General features: G+C 38.2%; 1 protein-coding gene across 3 annotated transcripts in view; it reads left to right on the top strand.

Annotated features, from left to right (window-relative positions):
- The first annotated feature begins 7994 nt into the window (after positions 1-7994).
- Positions 7995-16800, top strand: part of Skap2 (src kinase associated phosphoprotein 2) — a 185937-nt gene continuing 177131 nt past the window's right edge. Inside the window, exons 1-2 of one of the 3 annotated variants that reach the window (XM_029567538.1) lie at positions 7995-8239; positions 16647-16752. In XM_029567538.1, the coding sequence (XP_029423398.1) occupies positions 8173-8239; positions 16647-16752 (173 nt within the window). In that variant the 5' untranslated portion in view covers positions 7995-8172. The remainder of the gene's footprint in view (positions 8240-16646; positions 16753-16800) is intronic. The other 2 variants (XM_008841498.3, XM_017800234.2) reach the window with 2 other exon arrangements.

The following is a 16800-nucleotide window of genomic DNA, read 5'->3' as shown; positions in this document are numbered from 1 at the left end:
AGATTAGAAACACATGTGCAAACATCTTAATGTCAATTGCATTAAAATGAAATTTTCTGTATGAAACTGTGTATTTTAGAAATGAAATGGAGATCTTTTTTAAAGGTTAAAACCTCATTTAATTTTATGTCTTATAGGGTTTATACTGAGTACAATATTGTATAACTGTAATAATTCAATGGTAAACCTAAAAATTACAGCCAATTTTGGAAAGAGATGCATCTTAGCTCAGGAAATTGTTATTGAATATGTCAATGCTGTTGTAATGAAATGCTTCTTCTAAATATGTGGTTATTAAATAAATAATTTAAAAAATTTCAGACCATTAAACCATGATAAGGAGAAAATAAAAAGAACTGAGATCCAGATTATTTACATAAAAGTGTTTTACGATCATGTTGATGAGAATGAGGATAATAGTTTTGTGTTGTTCAATGCGATTACACAGATTTGATGGGTAAGATATAGGGGAAAAGTTTAAAAACTAAATGGAGGGTTCCAGGTATGGTGGGTGCATGCTTAATATCAGTAGTAAATTCAAGACTAGCCTGGATTATATAGTGAGACCTTATCTTAAAAACAAACAAAGAAACAAAGAAAGTTAAGTAGGAGTGAGGGTAGAAGTTTGAAAGAATTTCTGAGTATAGTAATATCCAATACAAATTACAGGCAAATACACAAGGCAGTGCTTAAAGTCTGGGAAGAAAGCATCTCTGTGTTTCTGTTTTCTCAATAGTGGCATACTACAGAGAAAAGTGAACTTGGGTTAGACTTTTAAATATTATTTGATTTTACTGTTATTGGTCTTAGAGTAGTAATTTGTAAAGCAATACTGTTTAATATTGACAACTTTGAAAGTCACTGAAAAAAATTAAATGGCAATTTAATGTTAACAGCTGCTTATGGTTATCAAATCCATCAAGGCCCTTCATGAATATATTAACACAAACTCACTAAATGGCTGTTGCTGTAGACAGCTTGGTATTTAAAAAATGCCTAGTGAGAATAGGTGTACTTCAATAACAAGAAGGACTCTGGTCACGGTTTACTATGCTATGTTTATCTAGGGAAAGAAACTCAGACCTGTTTTTAGTTATTTGATTGTAGAAGGTCTGCCAACTTAGCTATAAAGTGATCTGTAAAAGTGCGTTAGAGAATCTTGTTTTATAATAAACAAAAATAAAATTCCTGTAACAAAAATAACTCATCTGAGTAACGGTTAGAGAAAATTCAGGAAACAGTCCATTCTGACCTGATTATGAGTGAGACCCACACGAGTTTCATTAATAAGGTGGCTGTGCTCCTCAGTTTTATTCTTCCAGAGGACATTCTTTTCATTAAATGTTGATAAAGATGTTGTGGGATCAGAGTCATACAGAGAGCAGTGTACACTGCATAAAATATGTCAACAAACACCTCATTTGCTTCATATTGGAAGTCTTGAAGCTATTTTTTGGAAGAACCATGCAACTGGACATTTAAAGTACAAAATACTGTCTCAGTTATCTTTCATCCAAAGCTGCAGTATATTGTTTATTTTGTTTTGTAGTACTGGAGGTTGAACCTAGGACCTCACATTTGCTAGGTAAGCACTCTACCTATTCCACTCAACACTTTATCCCCAACCTTCTTTTTCCGTTTTTCTTTTCAGTCTCATTAAGTAGCCTAGGTTGGCTTTAAACTTTGTAGCCCAGGCAGACCATGAACTTGCCATCTTTCTGTCCTCAGTTAGCTAGGATAACAGGCCTGTGGCCATCAGGCCTGTCTTGCAATGTATTTAATGCAGATATTAGATTATATGATTTCTCAAACCATTCTAAACTAAGGCTTCTAATCTATACCCTTAGTCTCAATTGGTAGAATTTCAGGGAGTGAAGATCAGGGTCATCTTGAGAATCAGATGGGCTAGAGAAATTGACATTACACCAGTAGCTTTGAACTTGCTACTCTTTACTGAAGGATAGAGGATAGCTCTCCTTATCTCTTTGATGAATCAGAATAAAATGGAATTCTCAAGGTCAGTCATCATGCCTCTGAAATAGAAAGCAGAGGTTTTTGATGAAAAGAGTTATAAGGGAGGAACAAACATTCTTTAATTTTTGTGTCCTTGCTCAAAATAACCCACCAACTACAGAGTAGGAATAAGTAGTTCACATGGAGAGGAGGGTTGTTCCCTAAATTTTAGATCATAATGACAAAGTATTTTCTCAGCATGCTCTTAGAGAGCCTCAGGGACTAAGCTTGATGAGTGGCAGATGGCAATATAAGGGTTTGGGTTCCTGTCTTCTTTGGAGATCTAGGTAGACTATAACTCTTACCTGTAAATCAAGACCATGAGTGTATTGATTACTTTTCTTATCTCTGTGAGAAAATATCTGTAAAAAGCAACTTAGACTGAGGATTTTTCTTTGCCCAGTTTGAGAGGGTACAGTCTATCATGGTGGGGAAGGCATGGCAGCTGAGCTGTTTGGCTTATAGCTGGGCATCAAGAGTACGAGGCAGTTGGTTGCATTGTGTTGGCAGTTAGGAAGCAGAGAGTTTAGAGTTGGGGGTAGAATTAAGTTAGGCTATAATCCTCTAGCCCCACCCCTAGCATCCTATATCTGTCAACTAGATTCCATGTCCAAATAGTTCTACACTTTACAAAACAGTACCAGAAGCTGGGAGTCCAGGTGCTCAAACACATGAGTCTGTGGGGACCTGTTTCACATTCAGATCATAACAGGGAGTCAGACAGAGTCATCTTTCAGGAAGAGTAAATATAATCAAGCCCAAATATGTCCCTTTATTAAAAGTCAGTATAGTAAGGACTTGGTCTCAGAGCCAATTAGAGGTAGGATAAAAGGTTAGGGCCAGATTATCATCCAACTGACCTTACAGCTAGGCTGGGGATGAGGTTCAGTTCATAGTGTTTAGCATGCATGAGGCCTTGTGTTGGTCAATAGTGACATCTCTGAGTAATGAGAGTTTTGGAAGGGAAATCAATTCAACTAAAAGAAGAGGGCTACTACTGGGCAGGAACCAACGTTCTGACAGGTTCAGAACAAGAAAGACAGTTCTTTCATCTTATCCTTAATTTGCTGAATTCTGAAGACATAAAACATCTTGGAACTCAAATACAGTCCATGTAAAATTGCTTATTCTTCTTATATTAAAGGATTGACCTGGACAGCAAAAGACCTGAGTAAATATCTATGTGAATAAGATAAAAAGAAAACTGAATTAATCTATTTGTTATCTTGGGCAAAGGACATTGGTGCAGTAGTGGCACTTTTCGGTCTTTTTGAGACAGGGTCTCCCTGTAGCCTTGAGAGCTGTCCTGGAACTCACTATGTAGACCAGGTTGGCCTTGAACTCACAGAGATCCGTCTGCCTCCCAAGTGCTGGGATTAAAGGCATGTGCCAGCACGCCTGGCCATTGTACCTTAATAAATTATACTAATAAGACTAGTAATTATGACCTAGGCTAAGAATGTAGCTTAGTGGTAGAACACTTGCCTAGCAAGCACAGGCTCTGACTTTGATCACTGACACAAACAACCCAAGACAAAGAAATTGTGACCCAAAATGTCAATCATGAGCTGCTTCTATAAGAACTTTTTGCTTCTAATTGGGTTGTCATCCTTTAGGGTAAATAAATTCATAAGAATTCCAATGAGAATGTATCTTCTTTTCTTATTTATTGCTATTTAATGATAAATTCATATCATATCTAGAATCTTTAAAGGGAAGTAAGGATGTCACAGATGTACTTACATACATGCAGCCAACACACACACACACACACGAACACTTTAAAAGCCCTTATTAGATGACTTGAAAAACAGGCTTTAAAGTTTTTAATGGATTAAGCTTAAAAATAAATGCCATTTCAATTGCTGCTTCTGTTTAACCCACTAAACTTAAAATACACAGCCTGCCTTGGTTACTCCATCTCCTGGATTACCTACTCTGGAAGAAGCAGTTGCCATATAAAAAGGACATTCAAGCAGCTGTGCAGAAAAGATCATGCTGAAGAACTGAGGCCTTTTCCAAAGGTCAGAGAGGAACCAAGGATCCCAGCCAAGTATTGACAGGTGAGCTATCTTCAGTCAGTCAGATCATTGTAGTGATGGTCAAGTCTTCAAGAGACTGCCACTGAGCCTCAGGAGTAAACCTAAGCCAGGACAACTAATCTGCTCATGTATTCTTGATGGATTCTTGACTATCAGAGCTGTGTAACAAAAGCTGCCAACTTTTGTTATGTAGCAGTATATAACTGATTCAGTGCCCAAGTATAATCTTTCATATGTCTATGAAAGCTAAACCAAAATGAAGAGAGGTGAAGAGACATGAACTGTGTTTTGGCTACTGTCTGCTTTTTTTTGAGGCACATCTAAATTTAAAAAAAATTTAACTTTATTCATTATTTTTATTTTATGTGTATGGAAGTATTGCCTGCATGTAGGTAAGTGTACCCGTGTCATGCAATGCCATGGAGGTCAGAAGAGGCTGTTGGATCCCCTGGGACTGGAGTTATGGACACTTGTTAGCTGCCATGTGGGTGCTGGATTCAAACCTGGGTCTTCTGCAAGAACAATCAGTGTTCTTAACCACTGAGCCATCTCTCCAGCCCCCACATCTAAATTTTTTAAAACTTAGGCATGTACTTGTTCAGCTTATACTAATTTGAAAGTCATAGAGAAGGGGGGGAGGGGATTAGCTTTAGTTCTAGGAGCTATATATCTCTATCATCTATCTCTATCTATCTATCATCTATCTATCTATCTATCTATCTATCTATCTATCTATCTATCTATCTATCTATCTATATCATCTATATTCTTCTTTGAACTGAACTTGAAGATATACTTTTGAGAAGACAAATCATGAGATTCATCCCAGAGTCGTCTTTTTCTGTGTAATGCTATGGAGGCTACAACCTCTTTTTTGTTGAGATTAAAGTTGCATTTGTTAACATTATTTTTAAAACCTAGTAGGACTAGTTTAAAGAATGTAAAATGTGATTTGATTTCCTTCTTGGTTTTTGTTATAGAAACATTTGGAAACAAGAGAAATAAGGATATATTTCTTTTAACCTCTCTTTATTTCTCTATCTTACAATCAATTTCAGTAACGTTAGCAATAAACAGTAAAAATGATAGAGTATACAAAAAGCATTGCTTAAGAGAATCCATCATGGACCTGTGTCTGAGAATGGTTTCCTAAATAGGGGAAGCGTGTTTCATACAAAAAGGCCATTTTCTGTTATTGCCTTTTTTATTTGGACTGCTGGATGCTATATATTTTAAGGCAATCTTAATAGTTTCCTGTCTCTCACTAATAAGAATGTCTTGTCATAATGAGCAGTGTAGACACTGTCCATTTGATCCACTCTAGAAAGCTATTTGATACAAGAGTAAATCACCTCAATTCTTTGTAGAATGAGTGGAGTATAAATAAATAAATGAGAGAAAAAAATATGGTTAGTTCTATCTGAAGGAAACAAAGGGACATTTAGAGGTCCTTAATAAAAAAGTGTGACAAGACAAAGGATTTATAACTGTATATAACTGTAAAGGGAGGAATGATCTTCCCTAACATAAAATGTCCATGAAATAATTTCTTCTTTGTTTAGGAAAGTAGATGATTTTGTAATTTAAGAATAACTATTCTTAATTCTTTGAAGTCAGAAGAATCACTCTTTATCCACTTTTAAAAAATAATTTATTATTTTTGTGTATATGAGTGTATTGCCTGCATGTGTTAAGTGTACTAGTGTCATGCAATGCCTGTGGAGGTCAGAAGAGGGAGTCAGATCCCCTGGAACTGGAACTATGGACGACTGTTAGCCACTATGTGGAAGTCAGGGATCAAACCCTGGTCCTCTGCAAGAGCAGCCAGTGCTTTTGAGCCATCTCTCCAGCCCCCCTTTATTCACTTTTTACTCCATAAAAGAGAATTATAATTTTCAGCACTCTTCCTGTAACTTACCACATTTCTAAATCTGGGTAGGAATTTTGAATTTCATTTTGGTGAATTTTTTTTTTTGTCTTTTTGAGACAGGGTCTCCCTGTAACCCTGGCTGGTCTGGAACTCACTATGTAGACCAGGCTGGCCTTGAACTCATAGAGATCTGCCTACCTCTACTTCCAGAGTGCCGGGATTAAAGGCAAGCACCACCATGCCCAGTGAAATGGGTTTGTTTTAAAGGTGTCTTTTTTGGAGTATTATTTTGTATGTTTTACTTCAATTTTTAAGTTTTTGTTTGTTTTTTTTAAAGACATGGATACCTAAATGTTCTAATTTTTCTTTTCCAATTAGTGTTTGGTATTGTCTCTTGAATTACATGAATATATCATACCATATTTTATTTGTCATTTTTACTAGTATTATCTGGAAAATACAGGCATTTTCTATTTGGTGCTGAGAATTGTACATGCCAAGCACATACTCTGAGCTATTCCCGACCCTGAAATTTTTCTGATAAAATATTAATGGAGTCATTATTCTAAGTTAGGTTTAGGGTTCCAGCTGGGGAAGATTCTTATTACAAATGTGTGCTCTTTGGGACCTGGGAAATAGTAGTAAAGTGAATCTCAAAATCAAATCTCTGCACAGCTTGGATTCACCTATTAGAGGCTGTTTTAGACTGAATCAGAATCTCTGGGGGTAGAAAGAACCCTAGATTCTACAGGCTTGTCTTTGTACTTCTAATGCAAACTAAAGTGTAAGGGGCATGGGTCTAACGAAGGTTGGAGGGTATTGGAAAAACACAATGTTCGGAGCACCAGAAGAAGTAACAGATGCTAGCCACTATCTCTACCAAGAGAAACGTAGGCAAGATGACAATCACGTGTCATTTTGAAAAAATGCCTGGACAAGGAAAGAAGAGTGCAGCTTGGGCCATTTCAGTGACCCCTGTTTCCAAGTATATTTTTACACAGTGTACACTCAGTAATTGTTTTGCCCTGGCAGTTCCTATCTGAAGACTGGAGTCTTCAGTGGCTCTGGTATCTTCATTTTCTTTGATGACAAATATGGGTTTTAAGTGCTTGTAAGGATTAATGTTGAATGTAATTATCTGTCTGTCTGGTTTTTTTTGTTTGTTTGTTTGTTTCGTTTTGTTTTGTTTTTGTCTTTTCAAGACAGGGTCTCCTTGTAGCCGCAGCAGTCCTGGAACTCACTATGTAGACCAGGCTGGCCTTGAACTGACAAAGATCCGCCTGCCTCTGCCTCTCAAGTGCTGGGATAAAAGGCGTGCGTCTGTCTATTCTTTACTCACCCCCGACCCCATACTTTAACGACTTTAAAGGAGCCAGAACTAGGTTTTTGGGGGTTTTAGAGTAAACGTTTAAGATATAAAGAGGATTCAGTATTTGCTGACTAAGCTGAAGAAAACAGATTTTATATTTTTATTCTTGCAATCAACAATTAGAAAATGCTTATAGGTGGACAGCGGTTCAGGTGGATAGTACAGTAGTACCTACTTAGCTTTCCACTCCCAGGATAATGCCTGGAACTCCTTATTCTTCCGACGTAGAAGGAAATCAATCACCCCCAAAATACAAATGAAGTAGAACGATAAAGTAGGAGCCAATCAGAATGCTTCCCCTGAGCAGCTCCAGACTGGGAGTTTGGAGAGGACTGGCGGAAGCTAGCACTTTGCTACCTTCATTCAGTCGGACAAAGGCCATGACAGTTTAGGGAGTACGAAACTTCCTGTTGCGTTACCACACGAGATGCTTAAACCTCGAAGGAAATGACCATTAGTCAGAAGACCCCTTAGCCGGAAAGCTTGTAGGCACTGAGCTCACGTTATTTTCCCGAATCCTGGAGAAATGGTGAGCAGTGGCTATCGTACCAGTACCAAAAATGGCGACGACGCGCTTCAGGGCTGGGTCAGGTGATGCGGCTCCTCATTCTGCGCCCCTTGGCAAAGTGGGCGTGGCCTTCCCTTGCAGCTTTCTCTGGAGACTGAGAAGCAAGGGATACGCACACACGCGCAGTAGGGCTCCCCGGGTCTTCGCCCCGCCTCTTCGCCCGCCCAGTTCTTCCGGGCGGGGCTGGGCCTGGAGTCCAGCGGCTGCTGGCTGGAGAGCCTGTGACTTCCTTGTTGAGTCCCCGCAGTTCTCGCCCGTCCCGCTAGCCGAGTGTCGGTCTGTGCCATAACCCAAACGGTCGGTGCCCACCATGCCCAACCCCAGCAGCACCTCCGGCCCCTGCCCCCTCCCTGAGGAAATTAGGAACCTGTTGGCAGGTAAAGAGCGGCAAGGGGGCGGTGACACTGGGGGCGGGGGCGAGGGGACGGCGAGCCGGCGGGGACAGAAGCGCTCGGGCCCTCGCCTTCTCCCGGCCCCCACCTGGTCTGACTGTGGGGGCGGGACTGGGGAGGAGGGCTGGGGTGCCGGAGGAGGAGTGGGCGTGTGTGTTGAAATGTGCTGTTGTTCCTCACTGGGGACCCGGGCGGTTCCGAGCTTTCCGAAGATACCGCTTGCAAGGAGTGGGGAGGGAGGGCGAATGCCCATGAATGCCAGGGTGAGGTCTGCGAGGGTAGAAGTTTAAGTAGTAGTGCTTGGGCGACCCGGCCAGTGGACACGTTAGCAAAGAGGTCAGAGCCACAGGTGTTAGGAGGTGGAAAAGTGTGTCTTTTCTAAAACTTCCATTTTTCTTGGTCAGGCCACTCGCGTTTAATACTTTTGAAGAAGGCCCGGTTCTCAAGTGTCCACTTGTCTTCATCCTCAGTAGCTATTAAAGCAAAAAGGATGTGTTAAGAATTCTATTTCCCGTGTTACATGATAAGAACTTCATCTCCACCCTCATCTTCCTCTTTTCAGTTTTACAGTCTTATTTACAGGAACTTTTAGGAAGTAAAATACGGTTCTGCAATGTCATGAATCCGCTGTTAGGTCAGAGATGTATGGAAGTGTATATTTTCGCTGAGGGTCAAAGGAAGGCTCTTATAGTTTTGCACAAGGTAAAAAAGAAAAAAAAAAAAAACCCCACAAAACATCGTTTTAGAGAAGCACAGATCTTGCCTAACCTGATGTTCTGGAAACCATCATAGACTATCTGGTAGATGTTGGAATTCTGGAAATGGAATTATTTTACTCTACCTGTCTCTAAAATATTTCTGTGAATACTGATCGTGGATCACTGAATTAAAAAAAAATGTATCTTAGATGCATGTTATAAATGGTGTATTTTAACTGTTAAAAAAACAATGTCATCCAAAATGTGACATTTGAAGTAGTAAATTACTTTTGTAACAGTGTCCTGGTACACTGTTCAACTGTTAGTTGTTTTCATCATGAATATAATGGAAAAAATGAAACTAAATGTATGAGTGCAGACTTAGGTTTGTATGAATGCTTTGCAGTGGGGGCCCATTTTATGCTAAGAAATGCTCCTTGTCATTAGTGGGTACCACTAAGAGATATAATGAACGAACTGTACAAGCTGATTTAAGGAAGCTTGTATTCCATTACATGAGAGCTTATAGGAGCACTAGTTTTGTTTCACTACACTTAACATTTTTATTGTTTCAGTAACTAGGAACTTGTTTAGAATGTTTTAATAACCAGATCAGAGCAGTGTTTATTTTTATTCCAGGAATGTCACTTTTTTTAAAAAAAAAAAACAAAGTACAGACCTCTGTTTGCATGTTTTTAAAGCTTGACAACTCTCTTAGGTTGTCATGTGGATTCATAATAATACATTGAGACAATAGTATGATGTATAGATTATGAGATTCAGTATTCCTGATCCCCATAGATTACAAATATTTTCTGTGACCCTTGTGTAATTTAATCAAAAATGCTAACTTTATAAATATTTCTGGCATTTCTCTTAAGTCAGATGTTGTAGTAGCATAATGTTTGAAATGAGTTTTGTATAAAACACATGAGGGATTAAAGCATTAAATGTTAGCAGATGACAAATTTGTTATATTTTATTTTCAGAAAATATTTTTAACTCATGGATATGAGTTGGGGATGGATTACATATTTAAAGGAATTAGGCAAGTAGGTTAGTGTTTTTCATTGTTTAAAACAACTTTTAGGTATTCAAGGAAAGTTGTTAAGATTTTATATTTGATTAAATCTGATGCTTGAAGCAGTTACTTCATCCTCAAATGTAACTGAGATGCAGGACAATTCCATAATTTAAGTGTTTTGGGTGGTAGTACACGATTGTATTTAGAATTCTAAAATTATAGGAAGGATTTGCATTGATTGGCATTTTAGAGATATTGCTGGCTTATCTAGTACATTTATTATGATTTTTAAACTGAGAATGAGACACTGATATTGGTTCTGGTGATTGTAATCTGTTAAGTGCTCTTGAAATGCATGGCACACAGCACATTAGGCAAGGAACCAACCCCTTCAGGAGTTTAAAGTCCTTTGCTTTCAGAAGAAAGAATATGAAGTCAAAAGTTAATGACTTTCAAAGTAATGATGCATAGACATTTCCCTTTGTGTTCCTTGTGCCCAGTATCTAAACCCACGTGTCGCACATGCTACGTATTTGGTTGATGGGGATAGGTACTCAAGTGTGTTTTTTGTAATCGTTTTTTTCCCCTTTGTTTTGCTTTCTGATCATAGTAGTTTTCAGTTTCCCTTTCAATATTTGTCCCCTCCTAATTCCTTCTCCTTTGATAACAGTGTACAAAAATGTCAAAAGAATGGCCATTCTTTACTCACAGTTAATATCCCTGAAATACTGGCAATATAATTTGAACAGTTATATTTCCTCTGGCATCATTATATTAAAATTTGAAGGCCTATACTTTTAAACTAAGAAATGTTAAATTATTGTTTTGGTTACATAAACAGAGCAGTTTATATAAAATTTTGTTGAGTCAACCTTTGATTTTTTTTTTTTTTAAGCCTGAATAATTAAACCCAAAGGACAACCCCAGGTCTTGGCCATTTAATCTTCTCGCACACCCAAATATTTTGACTAGGACTAATAGCAAGAATAATCTTGATTTATGTGATTCTTTCCCTCTGGCAGACAAGAAAGTGAGAGGCGCTAGAGGTGCCGCCTGCTGCCCTGCTTGCATCTGTTTAATTCCCTTTAAATACTGCTTGTGAGTGGTTTGCAGTAAGACATTCTAACTCATTCTCATTCATTTTATGACATTTTAAAAGGAAAGTTGTAAGAGTATGTTACTTTTTTACCAAATTAGAAAATGAAACTAGTTTAGAAGAAAATAGTTACCAGGGCACTGAAAAATGAAAACTAAACCAAACAAACCGTAACAAAGTAGTATATGGTTTCAGCAGAGCAGCCTTGAGATTTTGTTCAGGTGACAGTGTTGATTAGAAGTACTGCATTTTCCCCCATTGGGGATTTCCAGAACATTTTTTTTTGCTCCCCCACCCCCGAACATTTTTTTAAACCTTTACACAATGTAATCGATAATCCCTTTGGGGGACACTTGATAAAGAATGCAATTCAGTAGAAACAGTGGTAGAATTTTTTTTTCAATGCCAAGTGTAGTATGGGTTGATTTTCCACCTTCCCAAAGACCTATTTATAATTTAGTCAACATTTTGGTTTTATTTTTCCTATGAGAATTATGGTATATCTAGTGTTCCCTAATTTCCTTCTGGGGCTTTGGCTGAGTATGTAAAGGGAAGAGTGCCACCTACTGAGTCACCAGTAGTCACCTACTTCTTAGCACCTGGATTTTCCGGGAGAGCAAGGACAAGCCTGCCCCATTTAGGCAGCAGTAATGAATGAGCATAAAATTGATAAGAGAACATTTCATCTGAAAATGAAGTCAGTGTATGATATCGCTAAGATACTTTTCTTCTGCAAATAGAGATACGAGTTTACACATCAAAGGACCTGATGTTTATGGAGTTTTTTTTCTGGGTCAAATACTGTCAGTAAATTAAGATTTAGTGATAGGACAATTATATATCTATTTATCTTAAGAGTAAATTGTCCTCTTTTTTCCTTGGTAGGGGGTATTTTGTTAGGACTTTCCCTTGAAAGTATTTTGATCTCAGATTACTAAGCAAGGCTCTTGATGCTATGCATAGTTTTTATAGTTACCCCAATCTTAATGATTTCTTTCAACTCATCTAAATGTTTCAAACATTTAGTTTCTTTCAAAATCTAAATGTACTAAAAGATGAGCAGTACATGTAAAACTTCCAAGTGGGTTTCTCTCTGCTGCTATTAGCTTTAAAGTATTGCTAGGAAGAAGGCAGAAAGAATGCAGGAGGAAAAGCCCTGGTGATTTGACATGCAGTTCAGTTAACCATAAATTTAAGATTAAGTGTCATATATGGGTGATAAAAGTGGCATAGGCTAGGTTTACGCGCTCATTATTAATTTAGTTTGTCTTTTTCAATTAAAGCCAACTCTATCTTTTCATTCCACTGACTTTACGTTTCTTTTTCAATCACATTCTGAACACGTTACAATAGATGCTACCCAGCAGTGGTGAATCTCAGACTAACGTGCTACTCACTGTGGCTTCTTTGAAAATGTGGTAAAAAGATTTTGATTAGATACCTCTTTTAGAGTTGAAAGATGGCCAGCCTTGTCTTTCAGCAGCTCAACTTTTCATCAAAATAAACCATTTAGCTTGTAAAGCCAGTTTTGAAAATTTCATAGGCTGATTGGATTATAAGATCTATATAGGTTTTACCCATTGCACTCTGGGAACTGTTTGCTCTGTTTTCTTTTTCCATGTTTGAGAAGTCCTTAGCTCAACCATAATCTATGAAAGTGCAGGTAATCTGGGGAAGGCATTGATTAGAACAATCAATAACTTTTCAATTAGCCATTTTCCAACTTTGGGCATTTGGCTCCATTGATCTGCATGTGCCAAGTTTAATTGATTTTTATATTTTCACCAGTAGCTGTTTTGTCACACCATTCCCCATTTTAACAGAAGAGAAAGTGTGATTTTATTCTGATGGCTGCTTGAAGTCTAGGCTAGGATCCTTAACACATTAAGTTTGGTGACAGCGTATCTCAATGAATACAAAATGAATCTGGCTCACTTCATAAAGTAGAAAGACGTGGAATTAAGTAGTAAAGCCATTTGGGGTGCTATGTGATTCGTTTTTAGTTATATTATTGATCTAGGACCTAGCAAATGGTGGTGGATTCATCAGAGAGAGAGAGAGAGAGAGAGAGAGAGAGAGAGAGAGAGAGAGACCTATCCTGCTCACTATTGAGGAAAATAGGGTGGCAGTTTTTCTCTGGGTCTGTATGTACAAAGGAAAAGGAAAATGGAAGCACCCTTCAGTGAATGGGGGGGTGGTAAGTGTTTGCCTCTTATGGGTCAGACATTCATTGAGAGACTTCTTACTTAACTGCTTAAGGATTGTTGAGCCAGAGCATGTCATTTTTAAATTTTGTTTTTAGACCCTAACATTTATCTACAAAGCAGTTGTGAATATGATCTTTTCAGCTGCCTTAGCCCCCAGAGCTTCACAGCTGTGCCTAACTTAACTCTTGACAATGTTAAGGTGTCAAGCACAGTTTAGTTTTGCTGGGGTAACTTTATCGTAATGATAACTTGGAAGTGGAGGCCTGTGGAGGTATGGGGGTGCAAGTGATTCTTGAAGTTAAATTCAGGCAGTACTGACTAGTCCTTAAGGCTGGAGCAGGGTAGGAGTAGATCAGGACAGTTGGAGCTGTGCATAGGTGGCACCCCCTGTCCCACGCCTTCTCAGCAAGAGCCACATGCCCCCCCCCACCAATATACTTGCTTTTCCCACATCAGTACCCTCTGATGAGATGGAACCCCTCCCTTGGAGACAGAAGGACTCTAATTTACCAGGCCAGGGGCAGCCAGTGCAGGCTGACCTTTCCTGGTAGTCAGATTACTAGTTTTCCGAATCGCAAGCGGAAAGGAGTCAGTGAAATCTACATATAAACAGAGGGACACGACCCCTAAAGGAAGGTAAAAGAGGGCGGAGGCAGTTTGCTTGCTTACTGAGCTGGCTACTTCACCATTTGCAGGGCTATTTAGAGCACAATAAAAAGCTTCAAATCTCTTCCAACCAGCCAGAGGAGCACTTGATTTACCCAAGACTTTTATTGCTTGCTTTTGAAATATTACTCTGGCTTTGAGGTACAAAGCCGCAGATCCAGTCTCATTTGTCTGGCCAGGGCTGCCCCAAGCCCAGTTCTCTGCTCTCAGCTTCGTGGACAGGAATCCCGGGGTTTAATTCCAGCTGAATTTGGCTGGGTTTCTGGGGGCAATGCTGGGGCACCCCAGGAGAGCTGTGTCCTTGTTTCCGAGCTAGGGAGCCTGGTCCGAGTGTGGCGCGGAGTGTGGCGCTTCTCAGTCCTGGGTCCTGGGACCCTCCTGTGCTATAGAGGCTGGCGGTTCCACTGCGTAGTAAGATTTAGAAGCGCCCCGGACTTCAAAAGCTTAAATACCAACCAAGTCTGGGGACAACCAGCAAACAAGGGTATCTACTTCCAGCTAAAGTTCTTGTTAAAAAACACCACCAGCAAAGCACGCACTTCTCTGCATCTCCTTTGAGAAGTAATTATTTAAAAAGTCAATGTGTGATAAATCCTTCTAATTGCCTTTAAGTCCTTTTCTGGGGAAAGCTAGGGAATAAATATAAATATAAATATAAAAGACTACTCTAAAAGTGCAGATGTTTTCCTTACCCAGTCCTTCCCCTCGAGAAATACCGATTCTTCTTGCAGCTCTACAAATGCTTTCTCAAAATAGAGGCTTCGTTAGTATTTTCAAAACATTTTGGGAAGGCTTTTAGGAAATATAGTGTAGAGCATGCAAACCCCCATCCCCGAGTTTTTTATAAAACCGAAATGACCTTTTAAAGAAATAATTCTTGGGCTGTAATTTCGTTCTGTTAGTGCTTCCTGAGATAGAAAATAGATCCTGTTTATTTAAGCTGGCATTGCATAATGAAAATGTAAAATAGGCAATTAAATACTCCGTTGAAGAGGGAATTAAAGACAAACATTGGGTGAAAATAACATCAAGCAGACTGTTGTCTCCCAGGTGGTGGGTGGATTTGGGAGGAACCAGCCAGTGGTAGTAGCCAGCTTCGCCTTAGTCCACCGGTTTGGAAGAGTGGATCTTAAGGAAGCTAATGGTCTTTTCTCTTTCAACCAATGTGTGACCGTTCAAAGGTGGCTGCTTCTCAGGGTACAAGCTGCCTCTTCAGGCTTTATTGTTTTGAACTTATTTGAGAAGCCTGTGGTTTGTGCCCCTGGATCTCCAGAGATGGCCTCTCCCCTGATCAGTTTTAGGCAACTCAAGGAAAGAGGAGACAGGGCATTTTGCTTTCATTTCATTTTCATACTTACTTTAAAAAATGTATTTGTTGTTAATGGGCTTCAAACTAGAAGCTATTAAAAAATGTTTCATGTTTTAATTTTATTTTTCCCGGTATTGGCTTGGCAAAAATTACCTTATGCATTTATTATAAATATAGGAACAGTTTAATCCATGTTCCTCATTGGTTAAAATACTTTTTGTAATCAAGAATTTAAAGTCGATTACATTGTATCCTATAAGGTTTTAAATGGTTAATTATAAATGTAGTTGAGCGATTATTACACTATGTTTTATTAATTACATGTAATACTATGTTTTGATCATTCTTTTCCCAGTATAAGTTAGGAGACAAAATAGTTCAATAAAAAGGAAGTAAAACACATCTTTTCTATATGAAATGTGGATGATTGGTAGTTTTACCTACTTAAAAATCTTAATGTAACCCTCTAACAGGTATTTCAAAATGAGCTTTGAAATTCTGAAAATAAGATATATGTAAGCTCTACATATTTCATGAACAATAAGAATGGACTTCTAAAAATCAAACCAGCAATGAATTCTTGGTATTTTATATGAGAATCAGACAACAGAATAATTTAGGACTTTCTTACAATTTTGGATGACATCATGAGGAATGTTACATGAGCCCATAGAAATCTCATTTCTTAGGTATATATTTTTAAATATTAGAAGAACCTATTTTCCACTTTTTTATTTAAACAGTGTTACAGGAAGCTAATAGTAGGGCACAAAGCAAAAGCTCACAACCACACAACTGGTTATCTTTTTGAATTGAGGGTGGCTAGTGTGGGTGGGGCAGGCAGCAAGGAGAAGGGTATGATTTGAGAATCTTAAGTAGAAAAAAACAAATTTGTTTTTCCCTTTAAGCATTAAATATTATGTATTACTGAAAATGGATTTCACTGAGAAAAAACAGACTCTTTCCAGAGATCTTAGCTTATCTTCATAAAATACTGTGAATGACTTATTGGCGTAGGAGCTTACAGAATACTGTACATGTGCAGAAAAGCTTGCTGCTTGCTTTTATGTGAGAGAATTTGTTTTATGGGGCACCATAGTTTATTAAAACTTGGATGCTTCTTCCTGGTTTAATGATGCCAAACATCCAAATAGCATTTGCTGTGCTAAGCATAAGCACAGCATACAAATGTTATTAGTTACATGGAGAACAGATTTGTCCAACTTAGTATTCAAAACATACTTCAACTGTAATGCTTTGGATTGATAAGAATTTACAACAAATTGAACAGATATCAACACTTAGGTGTAGAAATAATCATTGTTTCATTTGTCTTCAGGAAAAATTTTCTTTCCTATAATTTGTGTCCTCTTTTTGTATTTTGCGGTTTAGATGTTGAAACATTTGTAGCAGACATACTGAAAGGGGAAAATCTATCCAAGAAAGCAAAGGAAAAGAGAGACTCTCTTATTAAGAAGATGAAAGATGTGAAGTCTATGTAAGTCGTTGCCCTTTTTTTTTTTTTACTGATATACACATATGTTGA

This window comes from Nannospalax galili, unplaced genomic scaffold (assembly GCF_000622305.1).
Source record: "Nannospalax galili isolate Female #2095 unplaced genomic scaffold, S.galili_v1.0 scaffold158, whole genome shotgun sequence".
NCBI lineage: Eukaryota > Metazoa > Chordata > Mammalia > Rodentia > Spalacidae > Nannospalax > Nannospalax galili.
Note: the sequence above shows the minus strand (reverse complement) of the source record. Positions and strands in the feature narration are given on the sequence as shown.